We start from the raw sequence: 18,844 nt of genomic DNA on the forward strand, positions 1-18,844 counted from the left end.
GAAAGGACCGCCCCCACCACCCAGGAGGGGGACTCGCCATCGCACATAAGACCCCCCTCCGACTCTCCACATCGAGCACAAGCGACCCCACTCCAACACTAAACACCTCAACTCCAGATCCAGACCAGCCCCAGGACCACGCCACGCGGCACCCTCATCTACAGACCGCCGGGACCTCGCACCCAGTCCGCAACCAACATCGCTGAGCTCGCCGCACCCCACGCAATCACCTCCACGGTCTACATTCCACTTGGGGACCTGAACTTCCACCCCGACAACCTCAACGACCCAGACTCCATCACTCTACTTGACAGCCTCGCCAACCTTTGACTGAAGCAGCTGGTAAACACGCCCACACAAAGAGCGGGACATACCCTCAACCATATCTTCGCAGGAGGCAAACATCCGTTTCAGCCACACCACCCAGCCCCTCTGGACCGACCACCACTGCGTCCACTTCACCTTCAACACCACCACCACACCCAACTCCGCACCGCGACTGCCACGAAGGAAATGGAACCAGGTCACAGAGGAACTCCTCATCACCACCCTCCTCCAAGACCCCCCAGCACCACGACGAACACCAACTCCGCAGCGACAGAACTTCGCCGCTGGATCTCCTGCTGCTCCGACAAACTCGCACCTCTCCACCACACCGGCAAACAATGCCCTCTGACGGCCGCCTGGTTCACCATTGAACTACATGAAGCCAGACGCTCCTGCAAATGCCTAAAGAAAACCTGGCGAAACCTGAAAACCACGGAAGTGCGGAACAACCACAGGTGCGCCCTGAAGGAATACCACCAGCGCATAAGAGACACCAAACGGACCTTCATTAGAGACAAAGTCCAGACCAACGCAACCAAGACCAAGGAATTGTTCAACGCCATTCAGCAGTTCACCAAACCCCCCAGCGAAGCCACAGACATCATCCCCTCCCAGGAACTCTGCGACAAACTCAGCTCATACTTCCATCTGAAGATCAAGGCCCTCTACACCAACTTCAGCGAACAGACGCAGGACTCCACCTCTCCGCCTTATGCAGCCGATATGACCTGGAATCCCGCCACCATCAAACACATCACCGCTACAAGGAAAAAAAACCACTCAGGTGCCCCAACGGACCCCTGCGCACCGCACATATTCCACAGGGCCGCCGCCGCCATCTCACTCGAAATTACACTGACCATCAACGCATCCTTCACGTCCGGCATCTTCCCAGAAGACTGGAAGTGGGCAGAGGTTAAACCACTCCTCAAGAAACCCACGGCCGACCCTACTGACCTGAAAAACTACCAGCCCATCTCTCTCCTCCCTTTCGCGGCCAAGGTCACCGAGAGACTTGTGAACACCCAGCTGACCAGATTCATAGAAGAGAACTCCATCCTTGACGCCTCCCAGTCCGGATTCCGCAGCAACCACAGCACCGAGACAGCCCTCCTTGCCGCCACTGACGACATTCGCATGCTACTCGCCCAGGGTCACACCGTGGCCCTCATCCTTCTAGACCTCTCCACAGCCTTCGACACCATTTCCCACCGCACAATCGCAGCCAGACTTCTCGAAGCGGGGATACAAGGAACCGTCCTCGACTGAATCCAATCCTTTCTCACCGGCAGAACCCAGAGGATCAGACTCCCTCCCTTCATCTCCAAACCCACCGATATCGACTACTGAGTACCCCAGGGTTCTTCGCTCAGCCCCACGTTCTTCAACATCTACATGGCCCCCCTCACCGCCATCGTAAGACAGCATGGGCTCAGCATTGTATCCTACGCTGATGACACCCAGCTCATCCTCTCACTCACGAAGAAACTCGAAGACACCCGACTCTGCTTCCAGGAAGGAATGAAGAACGTGGCAGCCTGGATGAAAGACAGCTGTCTGAAGCTCAACTCAGAGAAGACCAAAATCCTCATCCTCGGACCCTTCACGTATGCCTGGGACACCACCTGGCGGCCCTCCGGCCTCAGAAATCCACCCATCCCTTCGGACCACGCATGAAACCTCTGCGCCATCCTCGACTCCTCCTCCATGAATCGCCAGATCAACGCCGTCGCTTCCACCAGCTTCAACTGCCTGCGCATCCTCCGCAAGACCCTCAAATGGATCCCCCCCGACTGTAGGAAAACCGTCACCCACACGCTCATAACCGGCAGACTGGACTATGGCAACGCCTTATTCGCCGGAATCAACAGAGCTCTACTACACAGACTCCAGACGATCCAGAACACCACCGCCAGACTCATCCTCGGGACTCCGCGCCACGAACACATGACCCAACACCTGCGAGACCTCCACTGGCTCCCCGTTGAGAAGAGGGTCACCTTCAAACTTCTCACCCACGCCTACAAATCCCTCAACAACATCGGACCCAAATACCTCAACAAGAGAGTTTCTTTCCACATACCCAAAAGGAGCCTCCACTCTGCCGACCTCGCCCTGGCAGAGGTCCCCCGCAACTGCAGAACAAGGACAGGCGGGAGAGCCTTCTTCTACATCGCAGCCAAGACCTGGAACAAGCTCCCCATGCACATCAGATGCTCACCAGCCCTGCGAACCTTCAGGAAGGACCTCAAGACCTGGCTCTTCGACTGACCCGATGCTGCGACTGTTCCGGAGCTTCCCCCTACCCCTAGCGCCTTGAGACCCTCACTTGTGAGCAGTGCGCTTTACAAGCCCTTGATTGATTGATTGATTGATCCATCATGAACTCTGTGTACTCTGGAGCACCCATGGACCCACCACATCTTTAACCTCAGAAGCAAGACAATCGGCAATGAGCTCAGGAAGGTCCTGAACACCTCCATCACTGCAGCCTCCTTCCCTGAGGACTGGAAACACGCTGAAGTAAGGCGCCTCCTGAAAAAAACCATACACCAACCCAGACTAATTGAAGAACTACCGGCCCATCTCACAGCTCCCTTATCCAGCAAAAGTCCTCGAGAAAGCAGTCAACCAGCAACTCACCCAACACCCAGAAGACCACAACCTCCTGGATTTCTTCCAATCCAGATTTCGAGCTAACCACAGCACCAAGACATCCCTGATTGCAGCCACAGATGACATCAAAGTCCTCCTGGACCACGGGGAAACAGCAGCCCTCATCCTCCTAGACCTGTCCACCACGTTTTTACACCCTCTCCCACCACATCCTGATCAACAGGTTCCCCCACATTGGGCTTCAACAAAATCCCCTCAAATGGATTGCCTCGTACCTCACCAGCAGAGCTCACAGAATCCGTCTCCCACCGTTCACCTCAGAGCCCAAGAAGATCATCTGCGGAGTACCCCAAGAATAGTCCCTCAGCACAATCTTCTTCAACATCTACATGAGCCCCCTGCCGGCCCTGTCAGATCACATGAACTCAACATCATCTCCTACGCTGATGACACACAGCTCATGCTTTCAACAAAAGGAAGGAGAGTGAAAGGTGGGCAATTTTTAACGAGGTCCTACACATAGGCCCTAAGTAACTGTGTCAACAAGAGATGTGTAGTTCCTACAGGACAGGAAGTCGACAGGGAAAAATATTCCAATTCAGACTTCAACCTAGTGAAAATAAGTGCACAAGGGAAGGGAATCCCTTCAGGGTGGAACTAAAACCCTCACACACCCAGCAAGCTAGGTGTCATGCTTCATCATCTGGGTTCTGCTCCTCGTCGGGTCGGCGGTGCAATACCCGACGGGCACCCATACAGGGGCTCTTTGTCGGAGATCTTTTGTTCCCTGCCGTATGGTGCATGCGTGTGAGGGCCCGGGAGTGTAGATGTAAATGATTAAAAAGGTTGGTTAATCTGAATTTAAAGTTTATTGGCTCAGTCAACCACCTATTAAAAAGGGAAGTGAGTGGCGTAAAAGCTATATATGCTCACAACGGATGAGTGGCTAGCTACGCTCGACTCTTATGGTCAACATGTTTCGCGCGCATTGAGTCAGGAGGATCTCGTGGCGCTTCGTCAGGACCTATAATGAAGTGAAGTGTGCTCGAAAAAACTATCTACAGTGTGGTGAGAAAAACAAGGGTGAGAACAAATATGTTGGTCAACCCTTAATAGGCGCCCCTACCTTATGTATTGATTTAAGAGGGGGTCACCTAGGAAAAAGAAACATTTAAAAAAAAAAAAAAAATTTATATGAGAACACAAAGCCACCCTTGGATTTGTAGGCATTATACCACAAAAGATTAGTTGAACACCACTCGTGTAGTAAAGTGGTGATCAAATTCATATAAACCAGTTAATCAATTATACTGGATTCCTACCAGTTGTCTGATCAGTTAATCATTACATGACATGAAACAAGGTAGGGCAAGGTAAAAAACGGTTAGAACAAGTAGCACAGTCAGGTTCTGTTTGGAAGCACCGCCCTTATTGACAGGAAGGAAATCATGGTTACGTAAGGACTCACCAATTTATGTTAAAAAGAGCTCCTCATCAGGTGCATGGCGCGTCCACAGGGGGAGAAACACATTCGTTCCCTAAAGTATAATGGTGTTATGGGAAAAGGTAGAGGCATAGAAAGATATCATACACATGAAGTCATAGGAGAGAGATCTCCATCCTAAGTATCACGAGAACATATTGATATGAGCGTGTGACACCTCTCGTGTGCACTGGTACTCTGATCTTAAATGTGGTTGCCCAAGTGCAGTTCACCGGGGGTGGGATGGAGATGTGCAGGTCCCGGATGGTTTAAAAAGTCTATGTTCAAAAATAATGAATCGCAGTGAACGTAACTAATTTAGTGTGAGCTTAAATTAGGAATTAGCATTTCTTCGTTGCTGAGCCCAGTGTAATTGGGCGTGTCGAAGTGCTCACATGCAAGTTCTACAAACGTGTACCGGTGGTTGGCAATGATCCAAAAAGCTGCGTATGTATTACAAGTGTCTAGAGGGACCAGGGTCAACTCAGGTATAAGGATCCACCCTCCAAATCACACGCCGGTATGTACTTACTACACAGATATCCCCTGGAGGTTATTCAACCTGCCCGCGTCGCCGAACCCGGAAGCTGGATAGTGGGTCGGTTACGCATTCATTTATTCAGGTCAGGATTGGATATGGGCCTGACACGTGACTGCAAGCGGACCAATCACGGTCTTGGTGACAGATCTTAGTGGCCAATTGTTTGGGTTGGTATGACGTTGATGCGTCTTAAGCAATCAATGGGAGATGAAGGTATGTGCATAATGACGGGTTTAGGGAGGTCTTATCTGGTGGGCGCCATGTTGTCACGAGCAAAATGTGGAGCGTACCATGTGTCGGAAACTTTATGTTTACCCGTGTAATGGATACGTCTATAACAAAAACCAGTAAAGTTGAAATACATAACACTGGGATCAAGACGTCGCTCTTCATGGTCGCCACATTGTGACCGACAAATAATGGTCCATAATACTTTATGGAATTGAAATAAGTGTCCCTCTTGTAAAAGACGATAGTCATGTGTGTTTGCTGTGACTGACTAACGTATCTCACCTCCCACAGTAATTGATATTAGTAAGTGGTTCATACCCCACATGATGAGTCGGGGTAGCAAACTCGGGGGCCATAATGTAATGGTGTTGGTCAACAAAACTAAGGTGGTTAATAATTTAAATGAAATCATGGACAGAAATGACAATGTATACAAAGAACATATACAGTAAAAGGGTCACTGAAAATTATAACCCTGGTATGTCGTACAGAAGTGGGTCAAAGACCAAGTAACAATAGGTACCTAGGGTAGTGTGAGTTTTATCCTGCCCCCTCAGCTAAATCGGAAGACCCGTATGCTATCGGTTAGATATCATTGACCAGGGTATATCATCGTTGAGGCCCAGTGTATCCAACGAAAGGCGATGTACCCAGCGTTGTTCGAGCCTGAGTAGGGCATGTTGAGACATAACAGGTTTGCTCTCAAGGACAATCCAACGTAGATCAGTCGGGCTGTGTTTGCATGCAAGATAATGACTGTAGAGTTTTGTGGTGGTTTTGCCACATCTAATGTTGCTCTTATGTTCAGTGATGCGTGTTTTCACAGCTCGTGTCGTCATCCCTATATAGTGGAGGCCACAAGGGCAAGTTAGTAAATAGACACAGTTTGTGGAATTACAATTAGTGTGTCTCTTGAGGGTCCATTCGAAAGAATCAGTAAGGCGAATAGATTTGGCCACAATTGTTTGCCCGCAGCAGGAGCACCCTCCACAAGTGTAATGCCCCTGTACAGGGGGAAGGTTCCAGAGGGTGTTGTGTGTTGGATTAGTTTGTTTTTTCGGTCTCGTGTGTATCAGGGTGTCCTTCAAATTGTTAGTCCTTTTGAAAGCGAAACGTGGAGGGGGAATCATGAGTGTGCCTGCGGATAGTATTCCCCAGTGTTTCTTTATCACTTTCTTGAGGTTGTTGGACTCTGGTGTGAAGGATGTGACACATGTGATGATCTCTCTGGTGTCTTTTGGTCTTACTTCCAGAAGTGCCTCACGGTTGTTATTTCTTGCTCGTTTCATTGAGTTGTAAACCACTCGGGGAGGATAGCCCCTTTGAGTCAAGTTCCCTGACAAGATGTTAGCCTCAATTTTGTAGTCTTTGATAGAACTACAATTTCTCCTAAGTCGAAGGAATTGGCCGAACGGCAAATTGTCGCGCAGGGCCTTGGGGTGATGACTGTTATAGAGAAGTAAACTGTTCTTATCAGTGGGTTTTCTGTAGAGAGTGGTGCTTAACCCTGTGGGTGTCAATCTAATGTTTAAATCCAGGAAAGGGATATCTGAGTCAGAGATATGACTAGTGAATTTTAAAAACTGATTTTTGGTGTTGATCCATTCACAGAATTCGTGACAGGTTGTTAAATCACCTTTCCATAGAATCATGACATCATCGATGTATCTTTTCCACAGGGTTAGGTTATGTCCAAAGGGGTTGTCCTCGTTCATTATTACTGTCTCTTCAAATGCTGCCATATACAGGCAGGCCACACTGGGGGCAAAGGTACTACCCATCGATGTACCTTGGGACTGATGGTAGAGGTTGTCTTTAAACGCAAAATAGTTCTCGGTGAGAGCTAATGTTGCCAGATCCATGATGAATGTTATGGGAGTGGGAGAAGTCCATTCCTTTTTCCGTAGGGCCGCCTCTATCACCGTCAGAGTAGCTTGTTGCGGGATGTTGGTGTAGAGGGCCTCTACATCAAGGGTCACTAGGAAGTCAACATTCTCGGTGTTCTGTATTCCCTCAATAATATTCAAAATGTCAGTAGTGTCCCTGACATAAGAAGGTGTCTCTTTTACCAAGAGTTGTAGGAAGCAATCACAGAATTTAGAAAGAGGTTCCAAGAGGGAACCTATTCCGGAGACAATTGGTCTGCCGGGAACAGGGGTAACGCCTTTATGTACCTTAGGTAATGTATAGAAATATGGTACAACAGGTTTGGTGGTGCTAAGGAAGTCTGCTTCTTTTCTCGTGATCCAGCCATTGGCTTCGGCCTCCAAGATCTTACTGGTTATTGTTGAACTTAATCTTGGCGTGGGATCGGTGTCAATAGGTGTATAATATTTCCTATCGCCAAGTTGGCGAAGACATTCTGTTTCGTAATCGCTAGTGGACTGGATAACTGTCGCACCTCCCTTATCTGCCTGTTTGATGGTGATAGACGTATCAGTTGCTAGCATTCTGGCCGCATCTCTTTCTTTGGCAGTGAAGTTGTTGTACACAGTGGTACTACTCTGTATTTTGTCCAGATCTTTAAGTACAGCCTTCTCGAAGGTAAGGACCTCCGAGGGAATCATGCTGTTTGTCGGGGTAAAGGTGGAAGGTTTATGCAGGCCAGTGTCACTAGGTTCAGAAGCTAGTTCGTCCTGAAAAAATGCTTTTAGGCGTATTTTCCGAAAGAAATTCTGGACCTCGCAGATCAATTCGAATTTATCTACTCTAGGAGTAGGTACGAAGCCCAGACCTTTCTTTAATACATCCTCCTCTGTGTTACTGAGGGGTCTATGGGAAAGGTTGATAATTAATCCCTCTGGCCCCTCCTTCTGCTCCGAGTTTCCATTTGTGGTTGCGGTTGCGGTTGGTCTTGCCACTGGACATGGGTGGTCGTTTGTTGTTGTCCTCGCCTTCGCCCTCTTCCTCTGCCCCAGCCTCTGCCTAAAAAAGGTTTCGGGTTGTTACCAGGATAGAATTGTGGCGGGTACTGAGGAAACATAGGATATTGCCAAAACGGAGGTTGGGGGGGGACAGGAAACATAGGACCACCTTGGTTCTGGTATGACCGTGTGTTGGTCTTTCTCTGATTTTTATTGTTCCAACTCCCTGTACTGGATCCACTAGACGAACCTCTTCTGCTGTGATTAGATTCTTCATCACTTGAATAGTCTGTCTTGTTGGACGTGTAGTCTGCTTTTAGGTAAGGAAATACTCTCTCTTTGTCAAATCTGGTGATGTCTTTCTGTAGTTTCGTTATCTTTTGTTTTAGCAAAAACTCCCTACTTTCAGCAATCTCCTGATTAATCTCTGCTAGTTTAGTTTTAAAAATAGCAGATTGAGTGACAGGTTTCATCGTGCTTTCAAGATCTTGAATGCGTGTAAGGATGCAATCAGCCAACCTCTTGGCTGTCCCTATGATAAGTACTAGTAAGTCCCTGGTGCATTTCCACGACACCAGGGACCACTCTTTCTTGAATAGTGGGTCATCCAGGAATAGACGGGGTACTAAATTGACGATGAGACCATTAGGGGCGATGTTAGCCCTAAGGTACTCAGTCATCATAGCCCCATGTATGGTTATTTTTAACCATTCTTTTTTCAAAGCTGTTAAATTCGTCCAGTCGTCCGACTGGGAACCTGAAGCTATGCTGTTGTCGGTAACCAAAAGTGATGGTGTTCTTAAAATGTCAGATACGGCGTCTTCACCATAGCTGATGCCTAGTGCCCCTTCCATAATTACTTGGAGGGGCAGATGGTCCTCTTAGAGCCAGATGGCACTATAGGTAACCTCGAAAACAAACTCCTGCGGGGGACTCCCGCGCTAGATACGTTCAACAAAAGGAAGGAGAGTGAAAGGTGGGCAATTTTTAACGAGGTCCTACACATAGGCCCTAAGTAACTGTGTCAACAAGAGATGTGTAGTTCCTACAGGACAGGAAGTCGACAGGGAAAAATATTCCAATTCAGACTTCAACCTAGTGAAAATAAGTGCACAAGGGAAGGGAATCCCTTCAGGGTGGAACTAAAACCCTCACACACCCAGCAAGCTAGGTGTCATGCTTCATCATCTGGGTTCTGCTCCTCGTCGGGTCGGCGGTGCAATACCCGACGGGCACCCATACAGGGGCTCTTTGTCGGAGATCTTTTGTTCCCTGCCGTATGGTGCATGCGTGTGAGGGCCCGGGAGTGTAGATGTAAATGATTAAAAAGGTTGGTTAATCTGAATTTAAAGTTTATTGGCTCAGTCAACCACCTATTAAAAAGGGAAGTGAGTGGCGTAAAAGCTATATATGCTCACAACGGATGAGTGGCTAGCTACGCTCGACTCTTATGGTCAACATGTTTCGCGCGCATTGAGTCAGGAGGATCTCGTGGCGCTTCGTCAGGACCTATAATGAAGTGAAGTGTGCTCGAAAAAACTATCTACAGTGTGGTGAGAAAAACAAGGGTGAGAACAAATATGTTGGTCAACCCTTAATAGGCGCCCCTACCTTATGTATTGATTTAAGAGGGGGTCACCTAGGAAAAAGAAACATTTAAAAAAAAAAAAAAAATTTATATGAGAACACAAAGCCACCCTTGGATTTGTAGGCATTATACCACAAAAGATTAGTTGAACACCACTCGTGTAGTAAAGTGGTGATCAAATTCATATAAACCAGTTAATCAATTATACTGGATTCCTACCAGTTGTCTGATCAGTTAATCATTACATGACATGAAACAAGGTAGGGCAAGGTAAAAAACGGTTAGAACAAGTAGCACAGTCAGGTTCTGTTTGGAAGCACCGCCCTTATTGACAGGAAGGAAATCATGGTTACGTAAGGACTCACCAATTTATGTTAAAAAGAGCTCCTCATCAGGTGCATGGCGCGTCCACAGGGGGAGAAACACATTCGTTCCCTAAAGTATAATGGTGTTATGGGAAAAGGTAGAGGCATAGAAAGATATCATACACATGAAGTCATAGGAGAGAGATCTCCATCCTAAGTATCACGAGAACATATTGATATGAGCGTGTGACACCTCTCGTGTGCACTGGTACTCTGATCTTAAATGTGGTTGCCCAAGTGCAGTTCACCGGGGGTGGGATGGAGATGTGCAGGTCCCGGATGGTTTAAAAAGTCTATGTTCAAAAATAATGAATCGCAGTGAACGTAACTAATTTAGTGTGAGCTTAAATTAGGAATTAGCATTTCTTCGTTGCTGAGCCCAGTGTAATTGGGCGTGTCGAAGTGCTCACATGCAAGTTCTACAAACGTGTACCGGTGGTTGGCAATGATCCAAAAAGCTGCGTATGTATTACAAGTGTCTAGAGGGACCAGGGTCAACTCAGGTATAAGGATCCACCCTCCAAATCACACGCCGGTATGTACTTACTACACAGATATCCCCTGGAGGTTATTCAACCTGCCCGCGTCGCCGAACCCGGAAGCTGGATAGTGGGTCGGTTACGCATTCATTTATTCAGGTCAGGATTGGATATGGGCCTGACACGTGACTGCAAGCGGACCAATCACGGTCTTGGTGACAGATCTTAGTGGCCAATTGTTTGGGTTGGTATGACGTTGATGCGTCTTAAGCAATCAATGGGAGATGAAGGTATGTGCATAATGACGGGTTTAGGGAGGTCTTATCTGGTGGGCGCCATGTTGTCACGAGCAAAATGTGGAGCGTACCATGTGTCGGAAACTTTATGTTTACCCGTGTAATGGATACGTCTATAACAAAAACCAGTAAAGTTGAAATACATAACACTGGGATCAAGACGTCGCTCTTCATGGTCGCCACATTGTGACCGACAAATAATGGTCCATAATACTTTATGGAATTGAAATAAGTGTCCCTCTTGTAAAAGACGATAGTCATGTGTGTTTGCTGTGACTGACTAACGTATCTCACCTCCCACAGTAATTGATATTAGTAAGTGGTTCATACCCCACATGATGAGTCGGGGTAGCAAACTCGGGGGCCATAATGTAATGGTGTTGGTCAACAAAACTAAGGTGGTTAATAATTTAAATGAAATCATGGACAGAAATGACAATGTATACAAAGAACATATACAGTAAAAGGGTCACTGAAAATTATAACCCTGGTATGTCGTACAGAAGTGGGTCAAAGTCAAAGACCAAGTAACAATAGGTACCTAGGGTAGTGTGAGTTTTATCCTGCCCCCTCAGCTAAATCGGAAGACCCGTATGCTATCGGTTAGATATCATTGACCAGGGTATATCATCGTTGAGGCCCAGTGTATCCAACGAAAGGCGATGTACCCAGCGTTTTTCGAGCCTGAGTAGGGCATGTTGAGACATAACAGGTTTGCTCTCAAGGACAATCCAACGTAGATCAGTCGGGCTGTGTTTGCATGCAAGATAATGACTGTAGAGTTTTGTGGTGGTTTTGCCACATCTAATGTTGCTCTTATGTTCAGTGATGCGTGTTTTCACAGCTCGTGTCGTCATCCCTATATAGTGGAGGCCACAAGGGCAAGTTAGTAAATAGACACAGTTTGTGGAATTACAATTAGTGTGTCTCTTGAGGGTCCATTCGAAAGAATCAGTAAGGCGAATAGATTTGGCCACAATTGTTTGCCCGCAGCAGGAGCACCCTGTCGACTTCCTGTCCTGTAGGAACTACACATCTCTTGTTGACACAGCTCATGCTATCACTGTCCGAAGATCCCTCTACCACTAAAGCTAACTTCCAAAGATGCATGATTAACTTCACAGACTGGATGAAGGACCACTGTCTCAAATTCAACACCGAAAAAACAGAATTCCTCATCTTTGGGAACAGCTCACCATGGACGGGCACATGGTCGTCTGCGGAGCTTGGCACCCCCTCTGACCCAACTGACCATGCCCACAATCTGAGCATCATCCTGGATAGCAAGCTATCCATGCAGAAGTAAGTCAACACAGTCTCATCCGCCTGCTTCCACACCCTTCACATGCTCTGCAAGAGCTTCCGGTTGCTCCTGCAAACCCCAGAAGGACTCATCACCAGCAGACTGGACTACGGAAACACACTCTGCTTAGGAATCACTGAACGCCTCCTGAAGAGACTCCAGACAATACAGAACTCAGCATCAAGACTCATACTCTACCTCCCCAGAAGGACCCTCATCACACCACATCTCAAGAAACTACACTGGCTCCCAGTTCAGAAGAGATGCCAGTTCAAGAAGCTGAGCCATGCCTATGAGGCCCTGCAAAATGAACCAGCATTCACCAACAAATGCCCGACCATCCACCAACCGACCAGACAACTTCAATCAGCTTCTGTCTCCTTCACAGACACCCCACAGATCCTGCGAGCCAACAGCAGATGATACTCCCTTTCACACCTGGCAGCCAAGGCTTGGATCAGCTTCCCCCTGCACCTTAGGACTGCACCATCACTCCAGCAAATCAGAAGAGAATTAAAGACCTGGATGTTTGAATGATCAAACCTTCAAGCAGGGAACAGCTCCAGTGCCTGGAGGACCTCTCGGGTGATTTACTGCACTCCATAAATGTCTGATTGATTAATGGGCCTTGTAAACCACTTGATGGTACTAGTGTTTCCAGTTTCTATAGTTTTAGGATTTGTGGAGCAGCAGGTCATACGACCCTCTGTTTTTATGGCGAAAGTGCATTTTATTGTAATGACAGTACTTATCAATAAAGGTCCTAAGTATTGTGATATTGGATTATTGTCTTTTTTATGCATTGTTTTAAGGATAAAATTCAGAATAAACATTTGACTGACACTGTGCCTTATATTTAGCATGTGTGTGGCCTGTGTTCACAGAGGCTGTTTCCATGTAGGGGTGTTGGCCTCATATTCAGAGATCACAGTCTCTAAGTGTGAACCAGGGGGGGGGAGCACTGGGAGAGATCGCCCTGAGACCCAGTTACTCATTACATTATCCCCATTAAAAGCAGATGCTTTAAACACGCAGAGTGTTTCCTGCTCTTATAATGTTCACAGGTTGACAGCAAACCAATAGTAGCCCCTCCCCTGCTGCCTCACTCCCAAGACCGCACTCATCACCAGCTGTCTAGTCTCCTAACGAGAATGCAGACTTGCAAATTGTGATATAAGGACAAAACAAATATTTTTCGGGTTTGTCTTTTAGAAAACGTATTGTATAGCTATGTTCTACATAAACGTGTTTTTTTCACCTCAAAGCAAAAACGAACCGTACCTTTCAGAAAAAGCATACCACGGCCACGTACAGTCTATTCAGATTGCAGTGCCGCGCTGTGTGAGATACTGAAATCAAACATTTTAATTTCTATTAAAAAAAAGAAGAAAAAAAACAAAGATCACCTATTAAACAATCTGTGGTCCTAAATGTTAAAGTCCGCTGGGTGAATGAAAGCGTCCAGGGTTTAACATGAAATACTTCAAGGTATAAAAACGCTATATTCTTTACGCCCCTGTCTGTCGCCTTCCACACATTATAAGGGTGAATGAGGTGCACCCTGTAATTTCACTATATAAATGTACATGTAAACAAATAGGAATGGCAGGAAAAATAAAATTAAAATATATTTTTCGTAGTGGCTAACCCGCGCCTCAAACAAAAATAACGTCTCCTGTGTGCAATCCCGCGGTGCGTTTTCTGTCGCAAATGTTCATCATCTGCGGACAGGCTCGAGACATCACACTTAACAATAGATGGCTTCGGGTGGGTGGTGCGTTGTATTTCCATTTTCGGGGATGAGGTGAGATGATGTGATTACAACACATCAGCATGCACAAACACACCTCCAGGAGGAAGAGCAGGCATCGACGGAAGCCTTCCCGACAATAATCATGGCTGTGACTGCCTCCGCCGAGCAATCACAGATGCCACCGTGCCTGATTTACGGCGAGGCTCTGGCGTAAACCACAGTGCCCGAGTGGATTGGGGGAGGTGGGGCGGGGGGTACTGAGAATGGGTTATGATGCACCTGCTAAATAATAACGTAATACTCGCGCACACTTATTTCTACACATATGTAGTCACACCACTGAATGTCCACACAGATGCGCCATGTTCTCGTGGGCGCGGGTAAAAGGGGTATATGGCGTTTATAAAAAATACGAAGTCTTTTACTAGGGAGCAATTCGGGGGTGCAGAATGGACTCCACCACTGACGGGGTGAATTCTTAATGGTGGTCACACAATAAATTGCTTCCACCTTCAGGTGTTCCGTCAATAGGCAGTGTTCGCCCTGTCCACGTCCCCCATGCGTAACAGAAATGAGCGATTGGTGCTCAGCAAGAAGGAGAGACTACAGAGACCCCCGCCCCGCCCCCACCACCAAGAAACACCCGTGACAGGGCACGCTAGGACACCTCTGGCTGCCGCCGCCCACCCTCTTCAAATCAATCATAAAGTCAATTTAAGTAATGACACTCATCCTTAGTCCTGTCGCCCCTGTGACAGAACCGTCCCTGGCCAGCACACAGCATCACCCGGGATAAGGCACGCTAGAGCCCGCTCCCGGGCTTCGGAAGGGGGACACTGCCCGTCAATGTCACGCAGCATCGTCTGAAGAGCAGCGCAGCCGTTTGTTGCTTAGCCTAGGCTCACAAGACGTGCATTTCACTGAGGCACGCCGTACACCCAACAGATGAGCAGTGCACCCGCTCGCATTGTTGGGGATATGGTACGAGAACGCCTGTGAGGGCCCCGCTGTGTCAGTGCACGGAGAATCCATCACCCTCGCACGCGTGCGTGCCCAGAGCACGGCACATCCGAGGGACGGAGCCTCCAAGCCCTTGATTAGTATTCAGCACAGTACACACCCCTGGAAGGACATCTTCCTCCATCCAGCGATCAAGCTGCAAGGGAAAACGGCATCATCTGGCTTCAGCCTGCACACCGGCAAACATGTGTGCGATTCTACACATAGGCACACTCCCCACGACACCTCTATTCTGACAGAAACGTGTTACCGTGATCTGTTGTTTAAAACGCCATGCGCATTGCAATCTGTAGCAAATTGGTACCCTGGAAATCGAAGCAACGTTACACATGTGCTCACGAAATTAAATGTGGGATCCCATTCACTGGCTAGCTGCCTATGTAAGCACCCACCAAGGGACGCAGCAGCGCTGTAGTCTGCGCCTCCTGTCATTACCAAGCATGCTGGGGTGCTTGCAATCAGCCATTCTGTATGCGAGGCATGTCCAGGCTGCGCCCCCACCCCGAGCCTGCAGCTCCATTGCAGCGCGCGAGCAGCAGTATATGCAGTCTGCCGTCAGTGAGGCTAGACCATTGGGGGTATATTACCCACGCACAACGTTCCTCAGTGCCGTTCCATATTCAAACAACTATGTTTTTTCTTTATAAAAGCGAATTATTAATTCTACGGCGCACGTCAATACTGTGTGCATCTCATATATGCCCTTTGGCTCTAGGTATGAGAGGTGCTCAGGTGGCCTGTGGTGAGGGCCCTCTGGAGGGGACGCGCACCCTACATTTTGCTGGTTCTTGCCAGGCAGGTACCCCTGCCGGGGGGGGACTTACCGCCGTGTCGTAGAGCCGGAGGTCCAGGAAGTAGGGCTGCAGTAGAGACTCATTGCGGATCTGGTCGATGGCCAGCTGCACAGCGGGTAGGATGCCCCTGCCGATGCTGCCCTTGGCCACGGTCTCGCTGAGCGGCATCAGACCCATGATGGAGAGCGGTGTGCCGTTGGATGGTTGCCCCAGCACCGTGCCCCGTGAGCCCCTGACAGTGCCGGCACCCCATGCGACGCCCAACAGCAGCAGCAATAGAAGCATGACCAGGCTGCCCCCGCCGCGGGGCCCAGTCCGGCTCGGGCTCATGCCCAGGGCGCCGCAACCTACCGCCCTCACTCCCCTTTCATTCCGGGTAAGCTGCCCCGGCAGGCGGGAGTATGCCGGGGTCCACGTACTGCTTGGCCGCCGGGTTCCCACTGCTGGCAGTTCACGGGGTATAGGAAAAAAAAAATTAGATGAGCTGCTCCAGAGATCTCCGCTAGTCCTCCCCCTCCAGCAACCGGCGAGTCCTCCCTGCGCCGCCGGTGGATCCGGGTCCCTCCTGTCAATGGCGCCTCCTCCTTCTTCCTTTGCACAGCCGATGAGAAATATATAAAGAAACGTGCAGCAGCGCAGCCTCCTCGGGGTCTGCTGCACGCCCTCCCGCGGCTGCCCCTGCACTCGGTCTGCCTCGAGCCCACTGCTGCCTGCAGGCTGCGCCGGCCTCTGCTCTGCGATCCGCGCGGGCGTGCTCCGGCGCGAGGCGGTGCGGGGGATGCGGCCGCTGCTGGAGCCACCTAGTGACACCTGCTGGGGCTGCGCCACCGCGGCTGCCTCGAGAGCCCTGGGGGAGCTTCGAGGAGGCGGAGGAGGACAGGACGGCTTCGCTTCAGGTCCCGGCGTCGCTATGCCTCTGCCCTTCCTTCCTCTGGAGGGTGGTCCTGACAGGAACCCTCATACACCGCAGACCATCCCTGGGTTTGGCCACCTCACACACCGCCCTTGGTTGAGTCCACCGCTGTTTTGGTGCTCGTGGCTTATCACACAGAAGGGTGCAGTTGAGCTCGATCTAACAACGTATTACTTGAAAAGCATTAACACGAAGGCGGCTGGGCTCAAAGGCGCCTCTGACATTGCACGTGCACCTGTGTAGATATAAAACAGGTGGGACAAGGGAGGCTCAGGCTGGCTTGGTTTAAAACACGGAAGCCACATGCCTAGCAATATTTTTCTATTAGATGATGGACTTGCATATTTCTTTTTTAACGAGGAACCTGACGCATCGATACTCCGTATCGCAGAAAATCCACAGGCACTGAGAGGAATAGTTCCACTGGGATTTATGTCAGATAGTGTTTGTTCGGCGTGCTGTCGCAATCCGTTCTTCGTATACACACAGCCATGTGAGAGTGAGGAGGCTAGGAAACACGCCGAGTTTAGCTTGATAGTTACATGAAGGCAAATTTACTGGCCACACGAGTGTGGTGCAGAATGTATTGCACCATGGGCATGCTACATGCGTGGAACATAACAGGGTGAAATTGAATACATTGGTGCAAGCTACTATCTCACCTACATAAGAGCACAGTATAGTTGGCGTTTGTTAATACACCCTGATAGAAACTCCCAAGGCGCCTTTCTACAAAGCAGAAGAGACTTTTCTTTCACTCACGTGCTCTCGCATTTAAATATTAGTGACCTATTCACTTCATGTCAGTAGGCAAACAGTTTCCGTTCCCGGGTCTCTGTGTGGCAACTATAGAAAAGTGGGTTATTAGTAGTGGCAGATATGCATTTGCCACTGGCCACTGACACAATATAGGGCTCAGTACAGGTGTTAGAATATTACTCCCATGCTCAACCCTTGATAACTTGGCTGTGAGCAGGTAGGCTTAACTTCAAAGACAGTAAAGCAACACCAATTCTGTAAAAAATTCAGACACAATTCACAATAAAAATCGAAAACCATTTTATAAAAATAGGAAATATTTTAATTTTTTAAATGACACCAGAATGACAAAAATCCAATACAGGGAACCGGCGATATGAATTTTTAAAGATTTAGCACAATATAGCACATAGAAACCTACAGTGCCTATAGGGACATCTGGTCTCACTGGACCTGGACAAAGTCAAAGTTTCAGGCCGACCGCGATGGAGCACTGCATGGCTACCCCTCGCGGTAGGTCTCAGTCAAACTTTTTACCTTCTGACATAGAAACTTTTCTTTAGCTTTCCTTCCCAGGGTCCCTCAAGCATTCCGCCAGTCTGGACTCGATGAGGGTTCGCCCGCTTGCCTACAACGAGGTCCCAGTCAAACTTATGGCAGTCAGACCTCCGGAGCTTTTCTGCGGGACGAACCAGTGATCAAGGCCGGCTCACAGTTGAAGATGGGCGGCTTGGCTCTCGCGGTTAGTCCTGGTCACCTTTTCTGCGTTCGGACTTAGAAACATTTACGGAGCTTTTTCTTCATTGTCCCTCGCTGCTCTTCACCAGGCAGGATCCGGGGAGGGTTTGCCGGCTTGGGTATCAGTTTACTCCCGGTCAAACGCTGGAAGTCAGACCACCGGAGCTTTCAGTGGAACGAAAGTAGATGACAGGCCAGCTCGCGGTTGAGGGTCAGCGGCTTGGTTGGCCAGGTCGAGTCGGTCCACTTATGGAGCTTTTATTCAGAGTTGCTACAAACTTCTGTAACTTCTTCATGAAGTTTCCTTGATGGTCCCAAAGTGTCCAAAACTTACTCAAAGGGTCTGGAAGCTCCAAGATGGTCCTTGAAAGTTTGGGACTTCAATTCCCACAATCCACTTGTGTTAAATGGTAGAGGCAGTTTCGATCGATAACCTTTCAAGTATTTGCCCGACGGTAATCGCCTCTCATACCACTCGATAATTTACCAATGAAAGAGGCAGGCGCCGGAGACTGGAAGGCAGGAAACAAAGTTTTATTCCGTCGGAGCAGAACACATCAGATCAGACAGCAAGGTATCGTCACGAGGTGCTCTAACTGCATCTCTGAGACCTGGTCTCTTATACACAGGTTTACTGCTTTATTACACATAGTACATTCTTGAGATTCCCTTGATGCATGAGAGAACATCCCCTGAAGCCCCGGCTCAGATCCGATCCCACACATAGCTACAGTAGAAGTTCCCACCTTACCCGCAGTAGGAGATGGCTATCGC

The 18,844-nt window shown here is 48.7% G+C and overlaps 1 protein-coding gene across 1 annotated transcript in view; it reads right to left on the reverse strand.

Moving 5' to 3' along the window:
- Nucleotides 1-16,697, reverse strand: part of GABBR2 (gamma-aminobutyric acid type B receptor subunit 2) — a 2,527,100-nt gene extending 2,510,403 nt beyond the window's left edge. Inside the window, exon 1 of the mRNA XM_085606789.1 lies at nucleotides 15,691-16,697. Coding sequence (XP_085462915.1) covers nucleotides 15,691-15,990 — 300 coding nt within the window. The 5' untranslated portion in view covers nucleotides 15,991-16,697. The remainder of the gene's footprint in view (nucleotides 1-15,690) is intronic.
- Nucleotides 16,698-18,844: the final 2,147 nt, after the last annotated feature.

Source organism: Triturus cristatus, chromosome 5_2 (genome assembly GCF_964204655.1).
Source record: "Triturus cristatus chromosome 5_2, aTriCri1.1, whole genome shotgun sequence".
Classification (NCBI taxonomy): Eukaryota; Metazoa; Chordata; class Amphibia; order Caudata; family Salamandridae; genus Triturus; species Triturus cristatus.